Source organism: Gorilla gorilla, chromosome 2 (assembly GCF_029281585.2).
Source record: "Gorilla gorilla gorilla isolate KB3781 chromosome 2, NHGRI_mGorGor1-v2.1_pri, whole genome shotgun sequence".
Classification (NCBI taxonomy): Eukaryota; Metazoa; Chordata; class Mammalia; order Primates; family Hominidae; genus Gorilla; species Gorilla gorilla.
Genome location: NC_086017.1, coordinates 136,036,530 through 136,056,429, shown reverse-complemented (window position 1 = coordinate 136,056,429; position 19,900 = coordinate 136,036,530). Strand labels below are relative to the sequence as shown.

Below are 19,900 nucleotides of genomic sequence, written 5' to 3'. Positions count from 1 at the left end.
ATGTCTTGGCTTATAGTCACTTTGTTTGTTTGTTTGTTTGTTTGTTTGAGACTAGGTCTCCTCTGTAGCCCAGGCTGGAGTGCAGCAGCATGATCGTAGCTCACTGTGACCTTCAATTCCTAGGCTCAAGCAATCCTCTTGCCTCAGCCTCCTATGTAGCTAGGACTACAGGCATGCACCACCACACCTGGCTACTTTTTCTATTTTTTGTAGAGGTGTGGTCTCATCATGTTGCTCAGGCTGGTCTTAAACACCTGGCCTCAAGCAATTATCCAGCTTCTGTCTCCCAAAGTGCTGGGATTACAGGTGTAAGCCACTGTGCCTGGCCTTATAGACACTTTAAGTGGGCAGAGGGAAGGAATGTAAATATAAATATGTACAGTGATCTATCTAGGTCTCTATATATTAAAAACCATAAATTCATACTAATACGTCTAGCTCCAATTCCTCAGTATGGGGGTTATTCTTCTCTTATTTCCTTAGTTGGAATTCCTTCTCCAACCATGAGAAACTTGACTCTTATTCAATATATTTTGTTATTTGCTTATAATTCACAGAAAGCAGATTTAGAATTGGTAATTCATACTCCTACAAATACCCAAATTTTCTATCTGGCACTTAATATTAATTGCAGTTATTTTTGTTTTCGAATGTGATACATAGTCAAAGTACTGTGTTCATAAGTTACTCCGGTTAGTTCTTTTTCCGCTTTAAGTATGGTTATGTCATTCATTTGAAATACAGCTAGGATAATTTGTTTCTCTTTGCATTCTATTTAGATTTTTAACTTTCATCTTTGTTGATTTCATTGTATTTGATTTTGAATATATGTAAAATATTAACAAGATTCCAAAAATGTTAACTATATGAATGGGTCTACTCACTACATAAGAATTCTTAAATGGATAGAATAGTGGCTGATCCACTGAAGCACCTGGAATAATAACCTTTTTGCAGCTGATGTTTCACTGGTTCGCCTGTTATTAGGGGGAGGGCATTAGGGTCTATTTTGCTCCTCCTTGTGTTAAATCCAGGTAGACTTCCTAGCGGCAGTCTGTGTCCAGCAGGAAAAGCTCTGCCCTTTTGCTAAGGAGGTTGGGAAGGGCAGAGGAAGCCCTTGTTTAGGTGGCCTTGACATGGCTGCTGTGGGGTTTTGTCATTTGCCAGATGACATCAGATTTCCAGAGCTCGTCTCTGGGCTCTGAGTTTTGAGGCTGCTGTGTGGTCCTGGGAGGCAGAACTTTGGCATCCAAGTTTTCACAGCCTCTGATGGTCTTGCCACTCTGGGGACTGAGCCATGTGTGACCAGGTCATGCCCTTGTGAGAATCCCAGCCTTGAACAAGTGTGAAGATGCACAGATATGGAGAAAAAAAAACACAACAGATTGAGTCTATGGGAATGACTAGATTTCAACCCCAGCTTTCATACCAGCTCTGTGGTAGAAGAGTCCGACACAGCCACGAAGACCTCACATTTCTAGGAATAACTAAATCTATACAGACCAAGGGTGCTGCCCAGATCCTAACCCAGGGAAATCAGACTTTGACAGCTCCAATTGGATCCTTGCTTCCTTGGCTACGGAGCCATTTCCATTTCCAGCATCAGTCACATGGCGCAGCACTCACTGGAGGTCCATTCTGGAACTCCCACTACAAAACAGAAGGGATGGGCTCTCTCTTACTCAGAATGCCTGGGCTGGGCAGGGGTTAGAGATGCAGCTTTCAGGGCTGAGCTGTAGAGCAAGGATTCCACTTTAAACATGAAGACAAGTTAGCTGGGGAAAGCAGCAAATGCAGTCAAAAGACTTCTTTGTCTTCCTTCCAACTTCCCTGAAGAAATCCTCATGTATATTTAAAATCCTCTGTTGTGTTTCGTGTTTACACAAACTTTCACAACTATCATCTCATCTAAACTTTACAAAACCCCCCTGAGGCAGGCATGTAGCTGCACATGTGGACTGTGGCCCATGGAACCCACAGCCATGCTGGCGCCCGGCCCAGCTCTCAACCCCTGTGGTCCAGCACATGGGGCCGGTTCAGAGGCAGGTGAAAGGAATGAGGCTCCTCAGTCTGCCCATTGGATTGCAGTTCAGCAGCAGCTTGGGTATATTCTCTGATGTTTAATTAATAATCCAATAATTAACTTTCAGAAAGCCATCTGCTGGTTCGCATGTGTATGTAATCCAGGTGGAACCAGTCTCTGCAGGTGCACTTTGGGAGAAAGGGGCAGGCCGGGTCTTGCTTCCACCTACACCCCTGACCTGCATGGACAGAAGCAGAATTTCTCACCTGATAGCTTTTCCTCCAGCTCCCAGAAAGGAGAAAAGGTGTCATCTCACATTGCAGATGCATTCATGAAGACTTAGCTGGTGACTGTTTGAGGGAAAAGGCTTCTGGGGCTGAGCTCATGTCATTGCCTCTGGCAGAACTTCCCAGCCTCTTACTCAGCTCTGCTTGCTGGATGCAGGATTGAGAGTATTTCCCACTCAGGTGCAACTTCCCCACCTTTCTAGACAACCCCCTACCCCCACCAATCTGCCCCCCACCTCTCTCAAGTATGGAGATTATTCACAGGAGAACGACTTCCCCTTCTGAACTAAAAACACCCACCAGGCAGTCATGGTTTTTCCAGCATGGGGCGCAGGCCCCTGAGCTCAGAGGGACAGGAGTCTGGCTTCTTGTCCTGGGGGCTTGGGAAGGAAGACCCTAGCAATGAGGAGCATGGCAGAGCGATCATCCTGGGCCAGGCGCCAAGTCGCCGCACCCCTGGAACCTGTCAAGCTGGCCCCTGCCAGGCTGAGGGTCTTCAGGGAGGAGAGGACTCTTGCCCTCAGGCATGTTTTATGCTGCCCTTTCTGAGGGATTGATTTGCCCCTTGCTTTTCTTATCCCCCTCCTCCTTTATCTCTACTTTGCTGTAGACTCAATGCTGGGTGTAGGGTACATTCCATTTGCCCAGCCCATTATGTCTATGTAATAGGATGTTGAATGGGATTCATGTTATGCTGGAATTGAGGACTGGGGCCCAAATCTGGGACACTAGGTTCTAAAGAGAGCTACCCATGGTTGGGACCAGACCTCTCTCCTGGTGTTTAACGAGAGAGCCTGGAACTGGCCTAACCTTCAGCAACCATCACCCCAGCCCTTCCACCCCCTCCTCCCCTGGGCAACAGAAATGACTGGGTGGTGGCACTCAGAGAATCTTAGCGTGGACTTTGTGGGAGGGCCTATTTGGGGTGAGGGGTTCCTTCCTTCTGCCTCAGGGGAAGGAATTGGGGATGCAGACTCAGGAGAATCCAGTACTTTGCGTGTATGTGGACGGGAGCTGACATTCTGTCCTCATGTTACATGTCTGCCCGTACTGCAGAGCGTGGCCCTGCCCCTCAGCCTGTCAGAGCAGGAGCTGAAGAGAACGGGAGAGCACGCAGGACAGAGCAAGAGCTCTCACGACGCAAGGGAGCTGCTTTGAGTTCTCCAGCTAGTCCTCTCCCAAGAGGCGAGCTCTGGGCACTAGCTAAAGTCTGAATGGCATCACAAATGTGGCGAGCCTGGACAAGGGATCTGTGAGAAGAGCGGGGACACACAAGCTGCTACTTCTTTTTTTTTGAGACAGGGTCTTACTCTATCACCCAGCCTGGAGTGCAGTGGTGCAATCTCGGCTCACTGCAACCTCAGCCTCCCGGGTTCAAGTGATTCTCATGCCTCAGCCTCCCGAGTAGCTGGGACTACAGGCACACACAACCACACCCGGCTAATTTTTGTATTTTTTTAGCAGAGACAGGGTTTCGCCATGTTAACGAGGCTGGTCTCAAACTCCTGACCTCAAGTGATCCACCCACCTCAGCCTCCAAAAGTGCTGGGATTACAGGCATGAGCCACTGCGCCCAGCCTCAAGCTGCTATTTCTACATGGATGCCTGGGAGGCAGCGTGGCATCTGGGAAATATCCCTCGGGGGCTTTATTTGGCATTTTATTCTGGGGCTTTCCGTCTCATCCTCTTCCCCTTTCTCTCTGTTTTGGTTTCGTCCTTTTCCTTCTTTCTCTGTCTCTTGCTGGGCTTATGTAGTGTCTCTCTCTTTCTCCAAGAACATCAGGGTTACTCCCTTGGGGTCAAACCTACGCTCTTCCCACCCAGTCTCCGATGAGCAGACTGTGGGAAGACTTAGTTATAGTTTTTTGTCATGTGGTGAGAAAAGGTAGGTACACACCCCTCAATATCCTGAAACAAGCTGCCAGGGCTCAGTCACCAAACCCATTTTAAACCAGTTATATTTTCATTCTCAGAGTAAAGGGTTTCCTGAAGTTTCTACCTGCTCTAAGTTTCTACCCTTGAGGCTGATTGACTAGTCCAGTGAGATCAAGGAAATGAAAGGCATTTCATACACCAGCAGGTAAACAAACGCATATGCAAACCAGCCTTCAGAATGGGAAAATGAAGGCACGCATGAAAGAGGAATAAGGTTTCTGTCATCACAAAGGCATTCATGGGTAAGGCAGATGTATTCGCAGTTATGCAAAGTCCAGAGTGTTAGAATTTGAAACCTGAAAGACTTAAATTTAGGGGCAAAAAGGGCAAGTAATGTTTAGGTGAGTGTGGGGCAGGGAAAAGCACAGATCTTACAAGTGCTGGGGGGAAGCCCTGGCTGTGAGACTGGGCCCTCAGGTTTCTTCTCTCAGCCTCCATCTCCTCAGCCCTCAGTGGGGCCCCCTCCCGGCCTGCCTCACGGGGCTGCTGTGAGGAGCAGAGCAGAGAGCTCCTGTGGAAGCTGATGGCACTCTCTACAGTATTAGTCTTTTTGTTGCTGAGATTCACTGTTATTACTGAGGAACAGTCGGCCTGTAGCAAGCCACGATAGGAAGTGGAACACAAGCAGAGACAGGAAGTTGGGACCCATCCTGAATTTCGAGATGAGGATCCTGGAAAACACTCCTGCGTTCCCCAGACAGGTCCTTTGGTACCATTTGCTCAAGGACAAGCCTAGATTGGCAGAGTCTTTGTTCCAAACCACGAGGACTGTTCTGACAATTATTGACTTTCAGGAGATTGCTCATTTGTGGTTTGTGAAGGACAGGCAAGCAGTCACGTACATGCATAAATGAAGCTTACGGAGTTGGAGACTGATGGAGACACAAGGGGTCCCTGGCCCATCAGTCCCATGTGGCTGAATTGAGATCCCTGAGTATTTCTCGAGGCCCCTTCTTGATCTGTGGATGTGTGATACAGGAGGTGGAAGAGGAGCTGGGATCCTCCCTTTTGGTTTTGAGCACATGCCGTTGGCCTCAGCCTTTGGTTCTAGATCCTGGGCGCACCCATTGTTCTCAGCCATTCAGGAGCCATGCCCCGTGGACTCTGGATCTTGGATTTTCCCCTAAACTCTTGATTTTTCTGCCTTTTTATTGTGTTTATGGATAACATTTGCTCACCAGGTCCAGATTCATTGCACACAGTGACTCCTAGCTCTGGATGCCTCCCTCTCCCCACCCACCCCACCCAGCTGAGAACCGTAATCACTGCTGTAGTCGTTTGTGGTCACTGGAAGACTCTGTTCATACCTGAGTTTAGATTAATTGCCAAACCTACATAAGAGCATTCACAGTGTGAGTTACTACTGGTTTTGTTTAAGATCATTTTAGTATATCCACGAAGTTATGGTTTTTTTAGTAAAGGGTTTCCATTTGAGTGTTTATAAGTGCCTTTGTTATTTGTGAATTGGAAAAATGAGCAAGGAATCTGTTTTTTCATTATTCGCCTCTGATTCCAAACAATTGTCCAGTAATGCTGTAGAATCCTGGGGTATCAGCAGAGATCACTGTATTAGTGCTCAGTAAGGAAAACAGAAATAACTTCAGTCATTTTAAACAGGGAATCTCATCCACAGGGCTGATTGCAGAGGTGTTAGAAGGGCTGAAGGAGCAAAGAGCGCTTCAGTAAGGTTGGCCAAACGTCAACTGCCGGAAGCTGCTGTCCCTGCTAGGACTGGAGGATGAAGAGGGCTCATGACCATGAGCCCCAGGAGGTGAAACCCAGAATCTCACACTCACTTAGAAGCATCATCTATTGCTTCTGCCTGCATTCCATGGGCTAGAACTCAGTCACACAGCCACCTCTAGCTGCAAAGAGGCTGGGAGTCTACCTGACTCCCTGACTACTTGAGTGATGACCAGAGGAAAAGGACTACGTTTGTGAATAATAAGTCTCTGCTACATATGGATACGGGAATCACTGTTGTTATGAGAGAGCAGTGATCCTTTTGTAGAGGTATGCTTCAACATGTGTGTGTGTGCATGTGTGTGTATGTGCATGTGTGTGTGTATACACACACACTTGCCCTGGCACAATAAGACAGGACTGTTTTTAAGCTGAGTTCTCCTACCTCCCTCCTCCTGTTCCACTCTCATGCCATCCCTGGCCCTCCCAATGGCCCCTCAGCTGATTTTTGTGTGTTCTGTTTGCAGGATGCCCTGGCCCACCCCCAGCCCTGGTGGAAGACCCAGCTGTTCGTGTGGGAGCCTGTGCTGTTTGGGACCTGGGATGGTGTGTTCACATCCTGCATGATCAACATCTTTGGGGTTGTGCTCTTCCTGAGGACTGGCTGGCTGGTGGTGAGTGCTGAGTTGGTGGCCTGGAGCCTCTCACGGGCCCAAGACAGGAAAGCTCTGCCACTCTTGCATTCTACAGTGCAGGCCACAGACTCCTGAAGCACAGATGCTCCTGAAACATGAAACAGAAGCAAGCACAATGAATAGCTAGCATTGCTTGTTAAATGAGCATCCTGTGAACATAGGCTTCCAAATTTCTAATGGAAACCTCACACCGTAGATTTAACTGCAGAATAGGAGCACAGAAGTCAGGGCTCATCATGGGCGGGACTTGAGATGGGTCAGAGAGATCAGATTGATGGCAATTTTGCCTCCAGCTTGTGGCCCTCTGTAGTTTTCCCGGTATTCTTCACTTCATCTTGGGCCTGCCCACATGGTTGCCTTCCCCCACTGCACTGCAACCCTGTAGGTAAGACTGTGCATGGGGATGCTTGGTCAGAGGTGTGGGCCGCCTACCTCTAGGGATGGATTGCCTAGGATGGACTCTGCTGTGTGAGATCCTGGGGGTCAGTTCATCTCCCCCTGGAGAAGGAACAAAAGGCCTCTTCTTTAATTCTTATGCAAAAGCATCCTAGGACCTTCCAAGCAGATGTGTGCCTGGAGCAGGGGTTCTCAGTCCCACACACAGTGCCATCTCATGCAGTGGGACTTCAGTAGACCACACAGGTGTGCAGAACAAAAGGCAAGCCAGTCACCATCTAGACATGGATGAGCACCTGCTGTGGGCCAAGCACTACTTAGTGCCAGTGGGATCACAAAAGACAAGACATGGCCTGGGCCCTCATCCCCTCCTCTCCTCCCCACCCTGCCCTATGAGCTAACAGCTATGGTGGGTAGATACTGCATTAGGAGAGTTCTGAAAACAGCATTAAGTCCCTTGGGGTGGAACAGGCTATGAGTGCTGCAGTCACTGAGGTGTCAGGAAGCCTTCCTGGAGGAGATGCGGTTGAGCCAGGCTTTGAAGGGTGAGCTGGACTAGATGGGTGAAAGAGAGGAGGCCATTCAAGGTGTAGAATCTACTAGTCAGGATTCTCCAGAGAAACAGGCCAATGCCAACAGGAGATGTAAGTATGTCATGTATATATTAGCAGGTAAGGATTGATGCTGCAGTCTTGAGTCTGCAGGCTGGAAATGCAGGAAGAATTTCTGTATTGCAGCCTGGAGGCAGAATTCCTTCCTCTTTGGGAAACCAGCCTTTGCTTGTAAGGCCTTCAACTGATTAGACGAGGCCCACCCATACTACGGAGGGTAATCTCCTTTACTTAAGGTCAACTGATAGTAAATATTAATCACATCTGAAAATCACCTTTACAGCAACATTTAGACTAGTGTTTGACTAAACAATTAGTTGCCGTAGTCTAGCCAAGTTGACATATAAAATTAACCATTACATAGTCAAATTTGGGGAGATTTAAGCTCCTTTATAGTGGGATGTACAGGATTCTTAGCCCCCATAAGAAGTCTGGGCAAGGCCAGACCTTCCTAAGCTCTCATTCTACACCACACTCAGATCCTCAGCTCAGGTTTCTGCCTTAGCCACAGCCAGGGTGGGTCTCAGACCAGCAGTGGAGCCCTTGAGCATTATATTATGAACACTGGAACAGAGTACAACTGACTTCCAGGACAATTTTCCAGCTCATGTTAGGCCACTCAGCTCTTGAACTGGCTCTGCCCACTCCTAGGACCCTCTCCAGCACTCACAACACATGGAGTCTTGACTATCAGAAGTCTTCCTTGCTTTCTATTGCAAAACATGTGACATTACATCTCCTTCTTAGAAGTGCTGTGTCCACTGCCTCTCTGCGACTCTTGCTTTTCACACTGAAATGTGTCTGTCTACATGTGTTCATCTTCAGCCATGCATGGTTTGTTTATTCGCTCAACAAGCATTTAATGAACACCTATTTTGTGGAGGTTATGCTAAGCACTGAGAATATGAAGGGGAAGAAAACATGATCCTGCTCCGTATTAGTCCATGTTACATTGCTATAAAGGAATACCTGAGGCTAATTTATGAAGAAAAGAGGTTTATTTAGCTCACAGTTCTGCAGGCTGTACAAGAAGCATGGCACCAGCATCTGCATTTGGTGAGGCCTCAGCAAGCTTTCACTCATGGGGGAAGGTGAAGAGGGAGCAGCGTGCCACATAGCCGGAGAGAAGGCAAGAGAGATGCCAGGCTCTTTTAAACAACCAGCTCTCCTGTGAACGAACAGAGTGAGAACTCACCCATTACTGTGGGAGGACACCAAGCCATTCACGAGGGGTCCACCCCCATGACCCAAACACCTCCCACCAGGCCCCACCTCCAACATTGGGGATCACATTTCGACATGAGATTTGGAAGGGATCCAAATCCAAACATCTAAACCATATCATCCTCCCCTGGAGCTCACAGCCTAGAGGTCAAAACTGGCTTGGAAACAGACTCAATATGACAAGTCCTGTGAAAAGTACTAAGCCCTGGCACTGGAGGAGCCCAGAGAAAGGGTTACAGGGCCAGCTTCCTGGTGAGAAATCCTAAACGTTGAGGCCTAAAGGATATGCTGGAGTTAATCTGACAAAGGTACAGAATGAGCAGGAGAGGCCTTCCAGGCAGGGGAATCAGCATGAGGAGGGGTGGGGGTGGGGAGAGAACTTGTCGCTGCGTGTCAGGCACAAAGTGAGATTAGGAGGCACCTCGTGAGGGCATCAGCAGCTCTGACTGTACCCTATACGTGGGAGAGTCATTGAAGAATTTGCAGCCAGGACGCTTCCCTTCACTTAGAACTTCTTCCTGGCCTTGGCTGTTGTGGTGCTTGCTTTGTCCTTTTTAGTTGTCCTGACTCTGTGCCCCCGCCCCTGGCCCCTATTCCAATGCTGTGGGAGGAGGGGAGGTGGTCAGTGCCCCCAGCAGGGAGCTGGCGGGGCCTCCTCACCTAATCCAACCTTGCTCCTTGCTATTCTGCTGCAGGGAAACACGGGAGTGCTCCTGGGCATGTTCCTGGTGTCCTTCGTCATCCTGGTGGCCCTCGTCACGGTGCTGTCTGGCATCGGCGTCGGGGAGCGCAGCAGCATTGGCAGCGGTGGCGTCTACTCCATGATCTCCTCGGTCCTGGGTGGGCAGACGGGAGGCACCATCGGGCTGCTCTATGTGTTTGGACAGGTGAGGCCTGCACCCGGGATGCTTCCCCTGCCTGGCCCTCTGCCACTTTCTTCTTGTCCATTTCCTCACTCGACCTGGTGAGAGGCGAGGGTGGGGACAATTGCCGCATGTGACAGATGAGCTGGCTGGGGCTCTGAAGGGAATTCAGCAGAGAGTCAAGTCACTATCCAGGGCCTGACCTCTTAGTCCAGCACTCCTTTCCCTCTGCCACTCCCGCCTCCTGGATGCCTGATGTGACCAGCAGGGCAGGGCCTGGCCAGCACATTCTTGCTGTTCAATCTGGGGACCAGATTGCATGACAGCGGCTGAAGCCCAGGTGGCAGCCAGGTGTCCTGAGCCCTGGGGCGCTTTTTTACTGAAGATGGGTATTTTGCCTGTGCCAAAGGGCTTTCCTAGAAGCAGGCACTTCTCAAATGAGCTGGAGCTCCCGGGAGCATTTGATAGCTCGGGTGGCCTTCACAGGGAGGCTGACAGCCTCTTGTGTGGACGCCCTGTCTGAGAGGGAGAATGTTAATGAGGAGTGTGCTTCATCAGAATGGACGGAGGCACTCCGAAAACGAGCGAGTAGGGGGAAATCCTAAGGCTTTTTTAGCTAAAACACAGGCATGGTGACTTAATGCTGAGGGAACAAAGTACAGACATTAAGAAGCAGTTCTTTGTCAGCATTTCTTGGATTGAAAAAGGCTTTTATGAGAGTGCAAATGGTGGTGGGTGGTTGAAAAAACAGTTTAAAGAGAAGAATTTGTCTAAGTAAGAGTGTGCAAGAATCTCCCCAGAGAAAGCATCGGTTTTGTTTCTTTTATTTTTAGGCAGCAGGAGCAGGGTGTTTCAGCATAAATACATCTGATTCTCGAACAGCACAGAGCTGCGTGTGTGCATGTGTGGGCTGTGGGGGTGCCTGTGTGTGTCTAAGACAGTGCAGGGAAGGCAAACAGATGGCCTCTGCACTCTTAAAAAGCACTTGCCTTGACTGCAGAAAGTTATTTAAGTATAGTAGTTGGAGAGGGGAGTAATAAATGGTCAGTTTACTTTATTACCCTGGGGACTTGGTATATAATTTTTTTTTTTTTTTTTTTTTTTTTTTTACTTCTCTGCTATTTTATAGCCAACGAGCCTGCAAGGTAGGCAAAATCCTGCTTTCCCCCTCTCGGTGCTGACACCAAGTGAGCCTCTAGAAGCAGATGCCATGGACGGGCACTGGTGTGAACGCCCCTGGACAAAGACAGGGAGCTGTGCTGCTGAGAGTCCCACTTACATGGGCTGATTTGGAAAAAAGATGTTCACAGATAAGATGTTTTCTAAGTGCTGGCGGCCACGGCCTGAGACGCCACTGCACCAGCATCCCAGCTATTTTCCTGCCTTTCCACTTGGACCCTGGTCCCAAACATTAGAGTCCCCCTGGTCACTGTCTCTGGAGTGCCTGTGCTTTGTTTGTAGCTGGCGCGGGCTGGGAGTCCCTGATCAGGGTGTGGTTAGTGTGTAATCCTTTTTATAAATTGCTGAATTTGGTTTGTTAACATTTTGTGGAGGATTTTTGTGTATATATTCATGAGGGATATTGGTCTGTAGTTTCCTTGCGATTCTTTGTCTGGTTTTGGTGTCAGGCTAATTCTGGCCTCGTAGAGTGAGTTGGAAGGTGTTCCCTCCTTCTCTATTTTTTGGAGGAGTTTGTGAAGGGTTGGTGTTAATTCTTTAAACATATGGTAGAATTTTGCCATGAAGCCATCTGGTCCTGGGTTTTTTCTGATAGAAAGTTTTTTGGTTACTAATGGAATCTCTTTACTTATATAGGCATATTCTGATTTTCTACTTCTTCTTGATTTAGTTTTGATAGTTTATATCTTCCTAGGAATTTGTCCATTTCTTTTTTTTTTAATCTGGGAATTTTGTTTTGTTTTTTGTTTTTTGTTTTTGAGACGCCGTTTTGCTCTTGTTTCCCAGGCTGGTGTGCAATGGCGTGATCTCGGCTCACCACAATCTCCACCTCCTGGGTTCAAGCAATTCTCCTGCCTCAGCCTCCCGAGTAGCTGGGGTTACAGGCATGCGCCACCACGCCCGGCTAACTTTGTATTTTTAGTAGAGATGGGGTTTCTCCATGTTGGTCAGGCTAGTTTTGAACTCCCGACCTGAGGTGATCCGCCTGCCTCGGCCTCCCAAAGTGCTGGGATTACAGGCGTAAGCCACCATGCCCGGCCATGAATTTGTCCACTTCATGTAGGTTATCTAATGCATCGGCATATTAATTGTCTATAGATTTTCTTATAGTCCTTTTTATTTGTGTAAGTTTGGTGGTAATGTCTCCCCTTTCATTCCTAATTTAAATAATGTCTTCTCTTTCTTTTTTCTTGATCAGCTTAGATAAAGGTGTGTTTACAAAGAACTAATTGGTTTTGGTGATTTTCTCTATTGTTTTTCTGGTCCCTAATTCATTTCTGCTCTGACCTTTATTGATTCCTTCTTCTGCTTGCTTGGGTTCACTTTGCTCATCTTTCCCTAGTTTCTTAAGGTGACAGGTTGGGTTATTGATTTGAGCTCCTCCTTCCTCTAGGGTGTGGTTGGGGTTTTGAGGCTCCCTATTCCTGGTTCTTATTAACTCCCTCAGCCCTCATTCCAGGGCATGTGTGCATTCATTTATTTCTAATGATTGTCAAAACAGATTCCCTGATTTTACCCCCAAGCAGGGGTCAGCAAACTTCTATAAAGGGCCAGATCATAAATATTTTGGGTTTTGAGGGTCATATGGCTCTGTCACAACTACTCAACCCTGCCACTGTAGCGTGAATGCAGCCACAGATAAATGGCTTACAAAAAACAGGTATAGTTGTGTCCCAATAAAACTTTATTTACCAAAATAATCAGCAAGAAGGATTTGGCCAGTGAGCCAGTTTGTCAATCCCTTCCCTAGAGCATCAAAACTGAGGAGATATTAACACTTAAAGTAACGATTTTAAAAGCTTGCAGGTCGGGGGTTGCTCACGCCTGTAATCCCAGCACTTTGGGAGGTCAAGGCAGGTGGATCACCTGAGGTCAGGAGTTCGAGACCAGCTTGACCAACATAGTGAAACCCTGTCTCTACTAAATACAAAAATTAGCCAGGCGTGGTGGCGCACGTCTGTAATCCCAGCTGCTTGGGAGGCTGAGGCAGGAGAATTGCTTGAACCTGGGAGGCAGAGGTTTCAGTGAGCTGAGAATGTGCCACTGCACTCCAGCCTGGGTGACAGAGCGATACTCCATTTCAAAATAATAATAATAATAAAAAGTAAAACAAAAGCTTGCAAAGGCTCGTCATTGCCCTGCATCCTACAAAACCCTTCCCCCTTCATCCCTCTCAGGCCTTGGTGGCAGGTCCTGCTCTGTGGGACCAAACTCTTTGTCAGGGGAGGAGACGATGGACTAGAGACTCCCCTCACTCCCTGCTCCACTTACCTGTGTGGGCCTGAGGGTTCTTGGTGACTGTTTACCCTGAACACCAAAATGTCTAGCTTCAGCCTGTGCTGACACGTGGAAGAACATTCATTAGTGGCTCACACGCTTTGTGCTGGACTCTGTATAAAAACAATGAATGACTGGAAAGTTTTTATGGACCTGATATAGGCCTGGAGTTTTTGTTATGGGTGTTAACGCATATTCAGGACGTATGTGTTAATCCACCAACTCTTTAACCTTAAACCTGGAAGTTTGTGTCAGAAGGGGAGGAGTGTTGAGGGGCAGCGCTGGTCCTCCAGGTAAGGTGGAAGGAAAATGCCTGTGATTGTCAAGGTACAATTCTGCTAAAAGAATTACCTTGGAATGGAAGCATTACACCCGAAAATAGGCCACCTTCTCTCTTTAAAATGGTGAGCAACACCCACTGCGTCTTGTGAGAAGGAATTAGGCTTTTCTCTGCGGAGAATGAAAAAGAAAAGGAATGCCTGGTCTAAGATTTAGGAGGAAATAGAATACGTTTAACGTATAACAAACCCTTAAGACATTTACACAGTAAACAAACCACCAGGAATGTTTTCCAAGGAAAAGCAGCATTCAGGTTGGAAGGGGTACCGCCTCTGGGGTGGCTGGATTGCTCTAGGGAAGGCTGGGCAGTTGCTGAGTGTGTGGACGAAGGCCTTGAGTCCTGGGCTGCTTCCCTAAACCTGGGCAGACAGGGTGATGATATACCCTGATTTAGTTTTTGCGTAAACATAAGGGTACTTTTAATATGTTTGCTTGTATTTTTTAATAAAATTCTTTGACAGTTACATAATGACATTCATTGTAGTCAGTTAACACATTGGAGACAATGAAAAGAAAGAGTTTTCCCCCACACCCTTGAGGTGATCCCAGTGTTCTCTTTTGGAACATTTCCCTCGGCTTATACACATGTATTTATGGATTTTTGAAGTGCTTGCTTGTTTTTACAAAAATGGGGACAAGGCCAAGGCCAGGCGCGGTGGCTCACGCCTGTAATCCCAGAACTTTGGGAGGCCAAGGCGGGTGGATCACGAGGTCAGGAGTTCGAGACCAGCCTGACCGATATGGTGAAACCCTGTCCCTACTAAAAATACAAAAATTAACCAGGCGTGGTGGTACACACCTGTAGTCCCAGCTACTCGGGAGTCTGAGGCAGGAGAATCACTTGAACCCAGGAGGCAGAGGTTGCAGTGAACCGAGATCACGCCGCTGCACTATAGCCTAGGCGACAGAGCAAGACTCTGTCTCAAAAAAAAAAAAAAAAAATGGGGACAAATTTCATACATTATTCCATGGCTTGTAGTTCTCACTTTAAGTAATAGATATATCTCTTGGTCAATGTTTTAAACCAGTGCTTTTTAAATGGTTACTTAATATCGTATAGTATAAATATACCATAATTTATGGCTCATTTCTTTTCTCCATTCATTCTTTTTAAAATTTTTTTTGAGACAGGGTCTCAGTCTGTTGCCTAGGGTGGAGTGCAGTGACGCCATCACAGCTCACTGCAGCCTGGCACTCCTGGGCTCCAGTGATCCTCCCACCTCAGCCTCCCAAGTAGGTGAGGCTACAGGCGTGCACCACTATGCTCAGCTAATTTTTAAATTATTTTTGTAGAGACAAAGTTTTGACATGTTACCCAGGCTGGTCTTGAACTTCTGGGCTTAAGCAATCCTCCCACTTTGGTGTCCCAAAGTGCTGGGATTCTAGGCGTAAACCACTGCACCCGGCACCCAGCCTTGTATTTTTTTGTAGAGACAAGGTTTTGCCATGTTGCCCAGGCTGGTCTTGAACTCCTGGACTCAAGTGATCCTCTCACCTTGGTCTCCCAAAGTGCGGAGATTACAGGCATGAGCCACTGGGCCTGGCCCTCTATTCATTCTTTAGTCTCCTCTGTATATGTAGTTTTTTTCCTAATAGTCTATATTTTTGCATTTTCTCTTTTCTTTGTAATCAGGCTACCAGAGGCTTACCTATTTAATTTTTTTTTAAAAGATCAGCTTTTGTTTCTTGTATTTTTCTTTTGTTATTTTTTCTTCTATTTCATTAATTTCATATTTCTTTATATAAAATACTTCTCTCTATTATCTTTTTATTTATGTTGATATTTTTGTGACTGAAGTTAATACTTCATTCCTTTATTTTTCTTTTTAACTAATAAAATCATTTAAGACTATACATTTTTCTCTTCTGAACCCAAATTTAGTTATGCCTCTTGAGTTTTTGAATAAAACATTCTCTTTTTCATTACTTTGTAAAACATATAAAATTTTATTTTTCATTTCTTTTGACTTTGGCAACATGTGTCAGTTATTTTTCTATTGCATTTTGGTTGATTTGGAAGTTCTACTATGCTTTTAGTTCTTCTAGTAGTGACAGTCTACCCTCAGAAGTCATAATTAAACTTATCCTTTTCTATCATAATTTTCTACACTTCTCAACCAAGACACATTATTTACTAGCTCCTCTACCAACCAAATATTAAACTTCTATGATACATTTACTTTCCTACTCTCCATAAACACCCCCACTTCTACCCCCAGACTCATTGTGAGAAGACGGTTTAATTTTGGACTGTTAATTGCTTTCCTTAAAGTAAGTCTCTTTGGTTTCAAGCATCCTTATTTACAACTTATATTGCAAATTTCCAGTGATGGTACCATCATCTATTTAGCATCAACAAAGTATCTTATGATATTCATAGCTAGCTACTGTTTCCTCTTCTTCAGCAGCGAATAATAACAAAGTCATAATAATGACGGTAGCTATTATTGTTATTATTATTTTCTGCCCAGGCTGGAGTGCAGTGGCATGATCTCAGCTCACTGCAAACTCTGTCTCCCAGGTTCAAGCGATTTTCCTGCCTCAGCCTCTCAAGCAGCTGGGACTACACGTGCACACCACCGTGCCTGGCTTATTTTTATTTTTAGTAGAGATGGAGTTTCACCATGTTGCCCAGGCTAGTCTCAAACTTCTGGCCTTAAGTGATCTGCTCTCCTTGGCCTCCCAAAGTGCTGGGATTACAGGTGGTAGCTATTGTTTCTACAACTCTATGAGCCAGATATTGTTCTAGGTCTTTACATAAATCATCTCATTTAGTTCTCACAGTAACCTTTTGAAGGTTACTATCATTATCTGTATTTCACGGAGGGGTTAAAACACTTTCCCAAGTCAGCCAGGATTTGGCCTTAGATATTTTGGCTTCGCAGTTCATGCTCCTAACCACCATGCCCTTACAAGCCTCCTGAGGAGCTTCCCCTGCCCCCTACCCTGCCCCATCCCCTGTTGCTGGCATCTTTGGGCTAAAAAGCAATTTTAGATACAAACCAGAAGGATGAGATCCACTGGAGTTACTGGGAACAAAAGGCAGCATTTACAGCTTGGCTCACATTGCATGAGCAAATTGTTCTACTGCTAGGAAAAAAAAATTAGTTTGGAAGCTTTGGATGCAGATGGTCCCATGGCATCATCCTCTGCATGTCAGAGACATCAGGTACCTGGGAAAGTGGTGCCCATATAAATGGTATCCATTGCTACATTTTTGTCATTTATTTTATTTACTTTTATTTTGCTCAGATAATTTTGACCATGAAGAGTCCTGTTGACCTGGCCAAATACTGATGAAATAACGTCACTATCACACATCACACTCTTGGTGTTTAGTAAAGAGGAAGTTTGAGTTCTGAGATGAATGCAGGAAAACATTAGTCTCTCTGTCTTTCTCTTTCTCTCTCTCTCTCTCTCTCAGAAATGATTGTATTTCCCTCACATTTCTTGGGCTTTCCACCTCATCCTAATATGGACAGAAATGTTTACCACTATGGGATGCTGGAATAACTGTTAAGCTAAGTGTAAATTTGGGGGATGCTGACAAACATGATATGTGCCTAGTTGCAAAGTGAGCTGATCTCATTGAAGAATGGGGCCTTGTTCACAAGCTCCTTTCAAATCCAGAAGTTGTATTACCCTTTTGCCTTTACACGAAAGGGCTGGAACTCATGGAGCCTGCTTCCCAGAGCACCTTTTATATGATCAGCATATCACAAAGTATTTGTTGAATGCTTGCAACATACTTAGCAAATGCAAGTATTTGAAGAGGTACAATCAGCATAAACAATTTTTTAAGATATTTGCATTCTTGGTGGTGGGGTGGGGAGACAAACTTACGTTCATGACACGATAATAGAATTTGGAACCAGATAATTAATTGTATGGCCTTAGCAGTTAGCTTACTATTTATTCAGAAAAAGAGGTTGAGGAGAGGCTTCATGGAAAAGGAGGGACTTGAACGAATGAGGCCCTAATAGAATTTGTTCCCAGAGAATGGCAAGGGCAGGGCTACAGTGATTAGAGTGACCAGCTGGCCCTGGGGGCAGTGAAGGACAAACCTGAGGAGAGAAGAAGGCTGAGGCTGAGGAATTAGGAAAAGTGAGACTGATGTTATTTTCAACAATTTAATTTGAAATGATCTTTCAAATATTTCCCAAAAGATAAAATCATGATACTCAGGCAAATATAAGAAAAACATGTGCCAAGGATTTCATTTCATTTTTTTAAAAAAAGAGTATATAACAAATACTCATAGGAAGCCTCACCTGGACCAGGGATTTTATTTAATTTATGAATTAATGGAGGAGCCAGTAAGATGTTAAAGAGCATCTGCAAAGGATGCTGGGTGGACAGAGGTCAAATTAGTAAATTCATAACTAGGCAGTTGAATAAATAAATGTTAGGATAAGATTGCTGGGTTAGATAGAAAATCAGTTAATGTCTTACAGGACAACAAATCCTAATCTTTTGGGTTATATGTTCCACTGGACAGAAGTTATTTGCATCTGTACTGGAAAAAAATCCATAAGGTAACATGTAACTTTATTAAATCTGGGGCATATAATGCATTTAATCAACAACAATTAGTGAGTAAAATGAAGTACATTCACCTAGATAGTCCTTGGGTAGCCTTTGCCACATATGACGTTGAAAAAGACGTGCCACTCACTTTTTTTTCTATTGCTAAGTTTTAGATAATTTTAAAAATAATACTGACCTATAGAGAAATGAAGAAAAATCTGGTTTACTGCAGTGTCCTTTTAAGGCTCTGTAGATGGGACCCCCTGTGTGTTCTTGTTCTATATTTAGTTCTTGAATAACTCGGACTGAGAAATCCGGAGGCCTCTTTAGCCCAGTGTCCCATCTTCTTCCTCCCATAGTCTTTTCATCTTTGTTATCACTGACAGCCAGCTCTCAGCTTGGGTTCCTCCTTCATTCTTTAGTTGAGATGTAGACAAGTAGAAATGGGGCCTGAGGCAGGTTCACGGGTGGGAAGGGCTGGTTTAACCCTGCACTGGTCCCAGGCACTGAGCCTCAGTGCCAGTGAGTGTGTCCGATGGGGGTGCAGGGTTCTCAGCGCTGGGCGGTTCTGCCCATGGGCCCATGCCTTTCTGTCCTGCTGACTCTTCTACCTGGAATCGCATGTCAGTGTGTTGCAGGTGCCATGTACATCACCGGCTTTGCTGAATCCATCTCGGATTTGCTGGGCCTCGGGAATATCTGGGCTGTGCGAGGAATTTCAGTTGCGGTGCTTCTGGCCTTGCTGGGCATTAACCTCGCAGGTGTCAAATGGATAATCCGCCTCCAGCTGCTGTTGCTGTTCCTACTGGCCGTGTCCACACTGGACTTTGTGGTGGGTTCTTTCACCCACCTGGACCCAGGTAAGCCTTTCAGAGTCCAGTATGTGGCCTTATGGATCTTCACTGCTTTGGAGATGTTTGTAGGTGTGAGTTTGCCCACCCCATCTCCCCCTAACCCCCATAGGCTTTACCATAGGCTTTACCTACAATTGGTGTGAGCTGTTCCTGGATCAGGTGAGCAGGTGTGTCTTGGAGCAGCTTCATGAGGCTAGAAGCTCCTCTTCACACAGACATCGCCTAGCACATTTTCTATGTGTCCTTTTATTTTCTTTTTTTTAATGTATATTTATTTATTATTATTATACTTTAAGTTTTAGGATAACATGTGCAGAACATGCAGGTTTGTTACATATGTGTACATGTGCCATGTTGGTGTGCTGCTCCCATTAACTCGTCATTTACATTAGGTATATCTCCTAATGCTATCCTCCCCCCTCCCCCCACCCCACAACAGTCCCCGGTGTGTGATGTTCCCCTTCCTGTGTCCATTTGTTCTCATTGTTCAATTCCCACCTATGAGTGAGAACATGCGGTGTTTGTTTTTTTTGTCCTTGCGATAGTTTGCTGAGAATGATGGTTTCCAGCTTCATCCATGTCCCTACAAAGGACATGAACTCATCCTTTTTTATGGCTGCATAGTATTCCATGTTGTATATGTGCCACATTTTCTTAATCCAGTCTATCATTGTTGGACATTTGGGTTGGTTCCAAGTCTTTGCTATTGTGAATAGTGCCACAATAAACATACGTGTGCACGTGTCTTTATAGCAGCATGATTTATAATCCTTTGGGTATATACCCAGTAATGGGATGGCTGGGTCAAATGGTATCTCTAGTTCTAGATCCGTGAGGAATCGCCACACCGACTTCCACAATGGTTGAATTAGTTTACAGTCCCACCAACAGTGTAAAAGTGTTCCTATTTCTCCACATCCTCTCTAGCACCTGTTGTTTCCTGACTTTTTAATGATTGCCATTCTAACTGGTGTGAGATGGTATCTCATTGTGGTTTTGATTTGCAT

General features: G+C 45.8%; 1 protein-coding gene across 1 annotated transcript in view; it reads left to right on the top strand.

The window, feature by feature from the left end:
• The window catches only part of SLC12A8 (solute carrier family 12 member 8), a 131,023-nt gene that overhangs the window by 15,796 nt on the left and 95,327 nt on the right, over positions 1 to 19,900 (top strand). Inside the window, exons 3-5 of the mRNA XM_004036210.5 lie at positions 6,456 to 6,602; positions 9,550 to 9,741; positions 18,668 to 18,899. Coding sequence (XP_004036258.4) covers positions 6,456 to 6,602; positions 9,550 to 9,741; positions 18,668 to 18,899 — 571 coding nt within the window. The remainder of the gene's footprint in view (positions 1 to 6,455; positions 6,603 to 9,549; positions 9,742 to 18,667; positions 18,900 to 19,900) is intronic.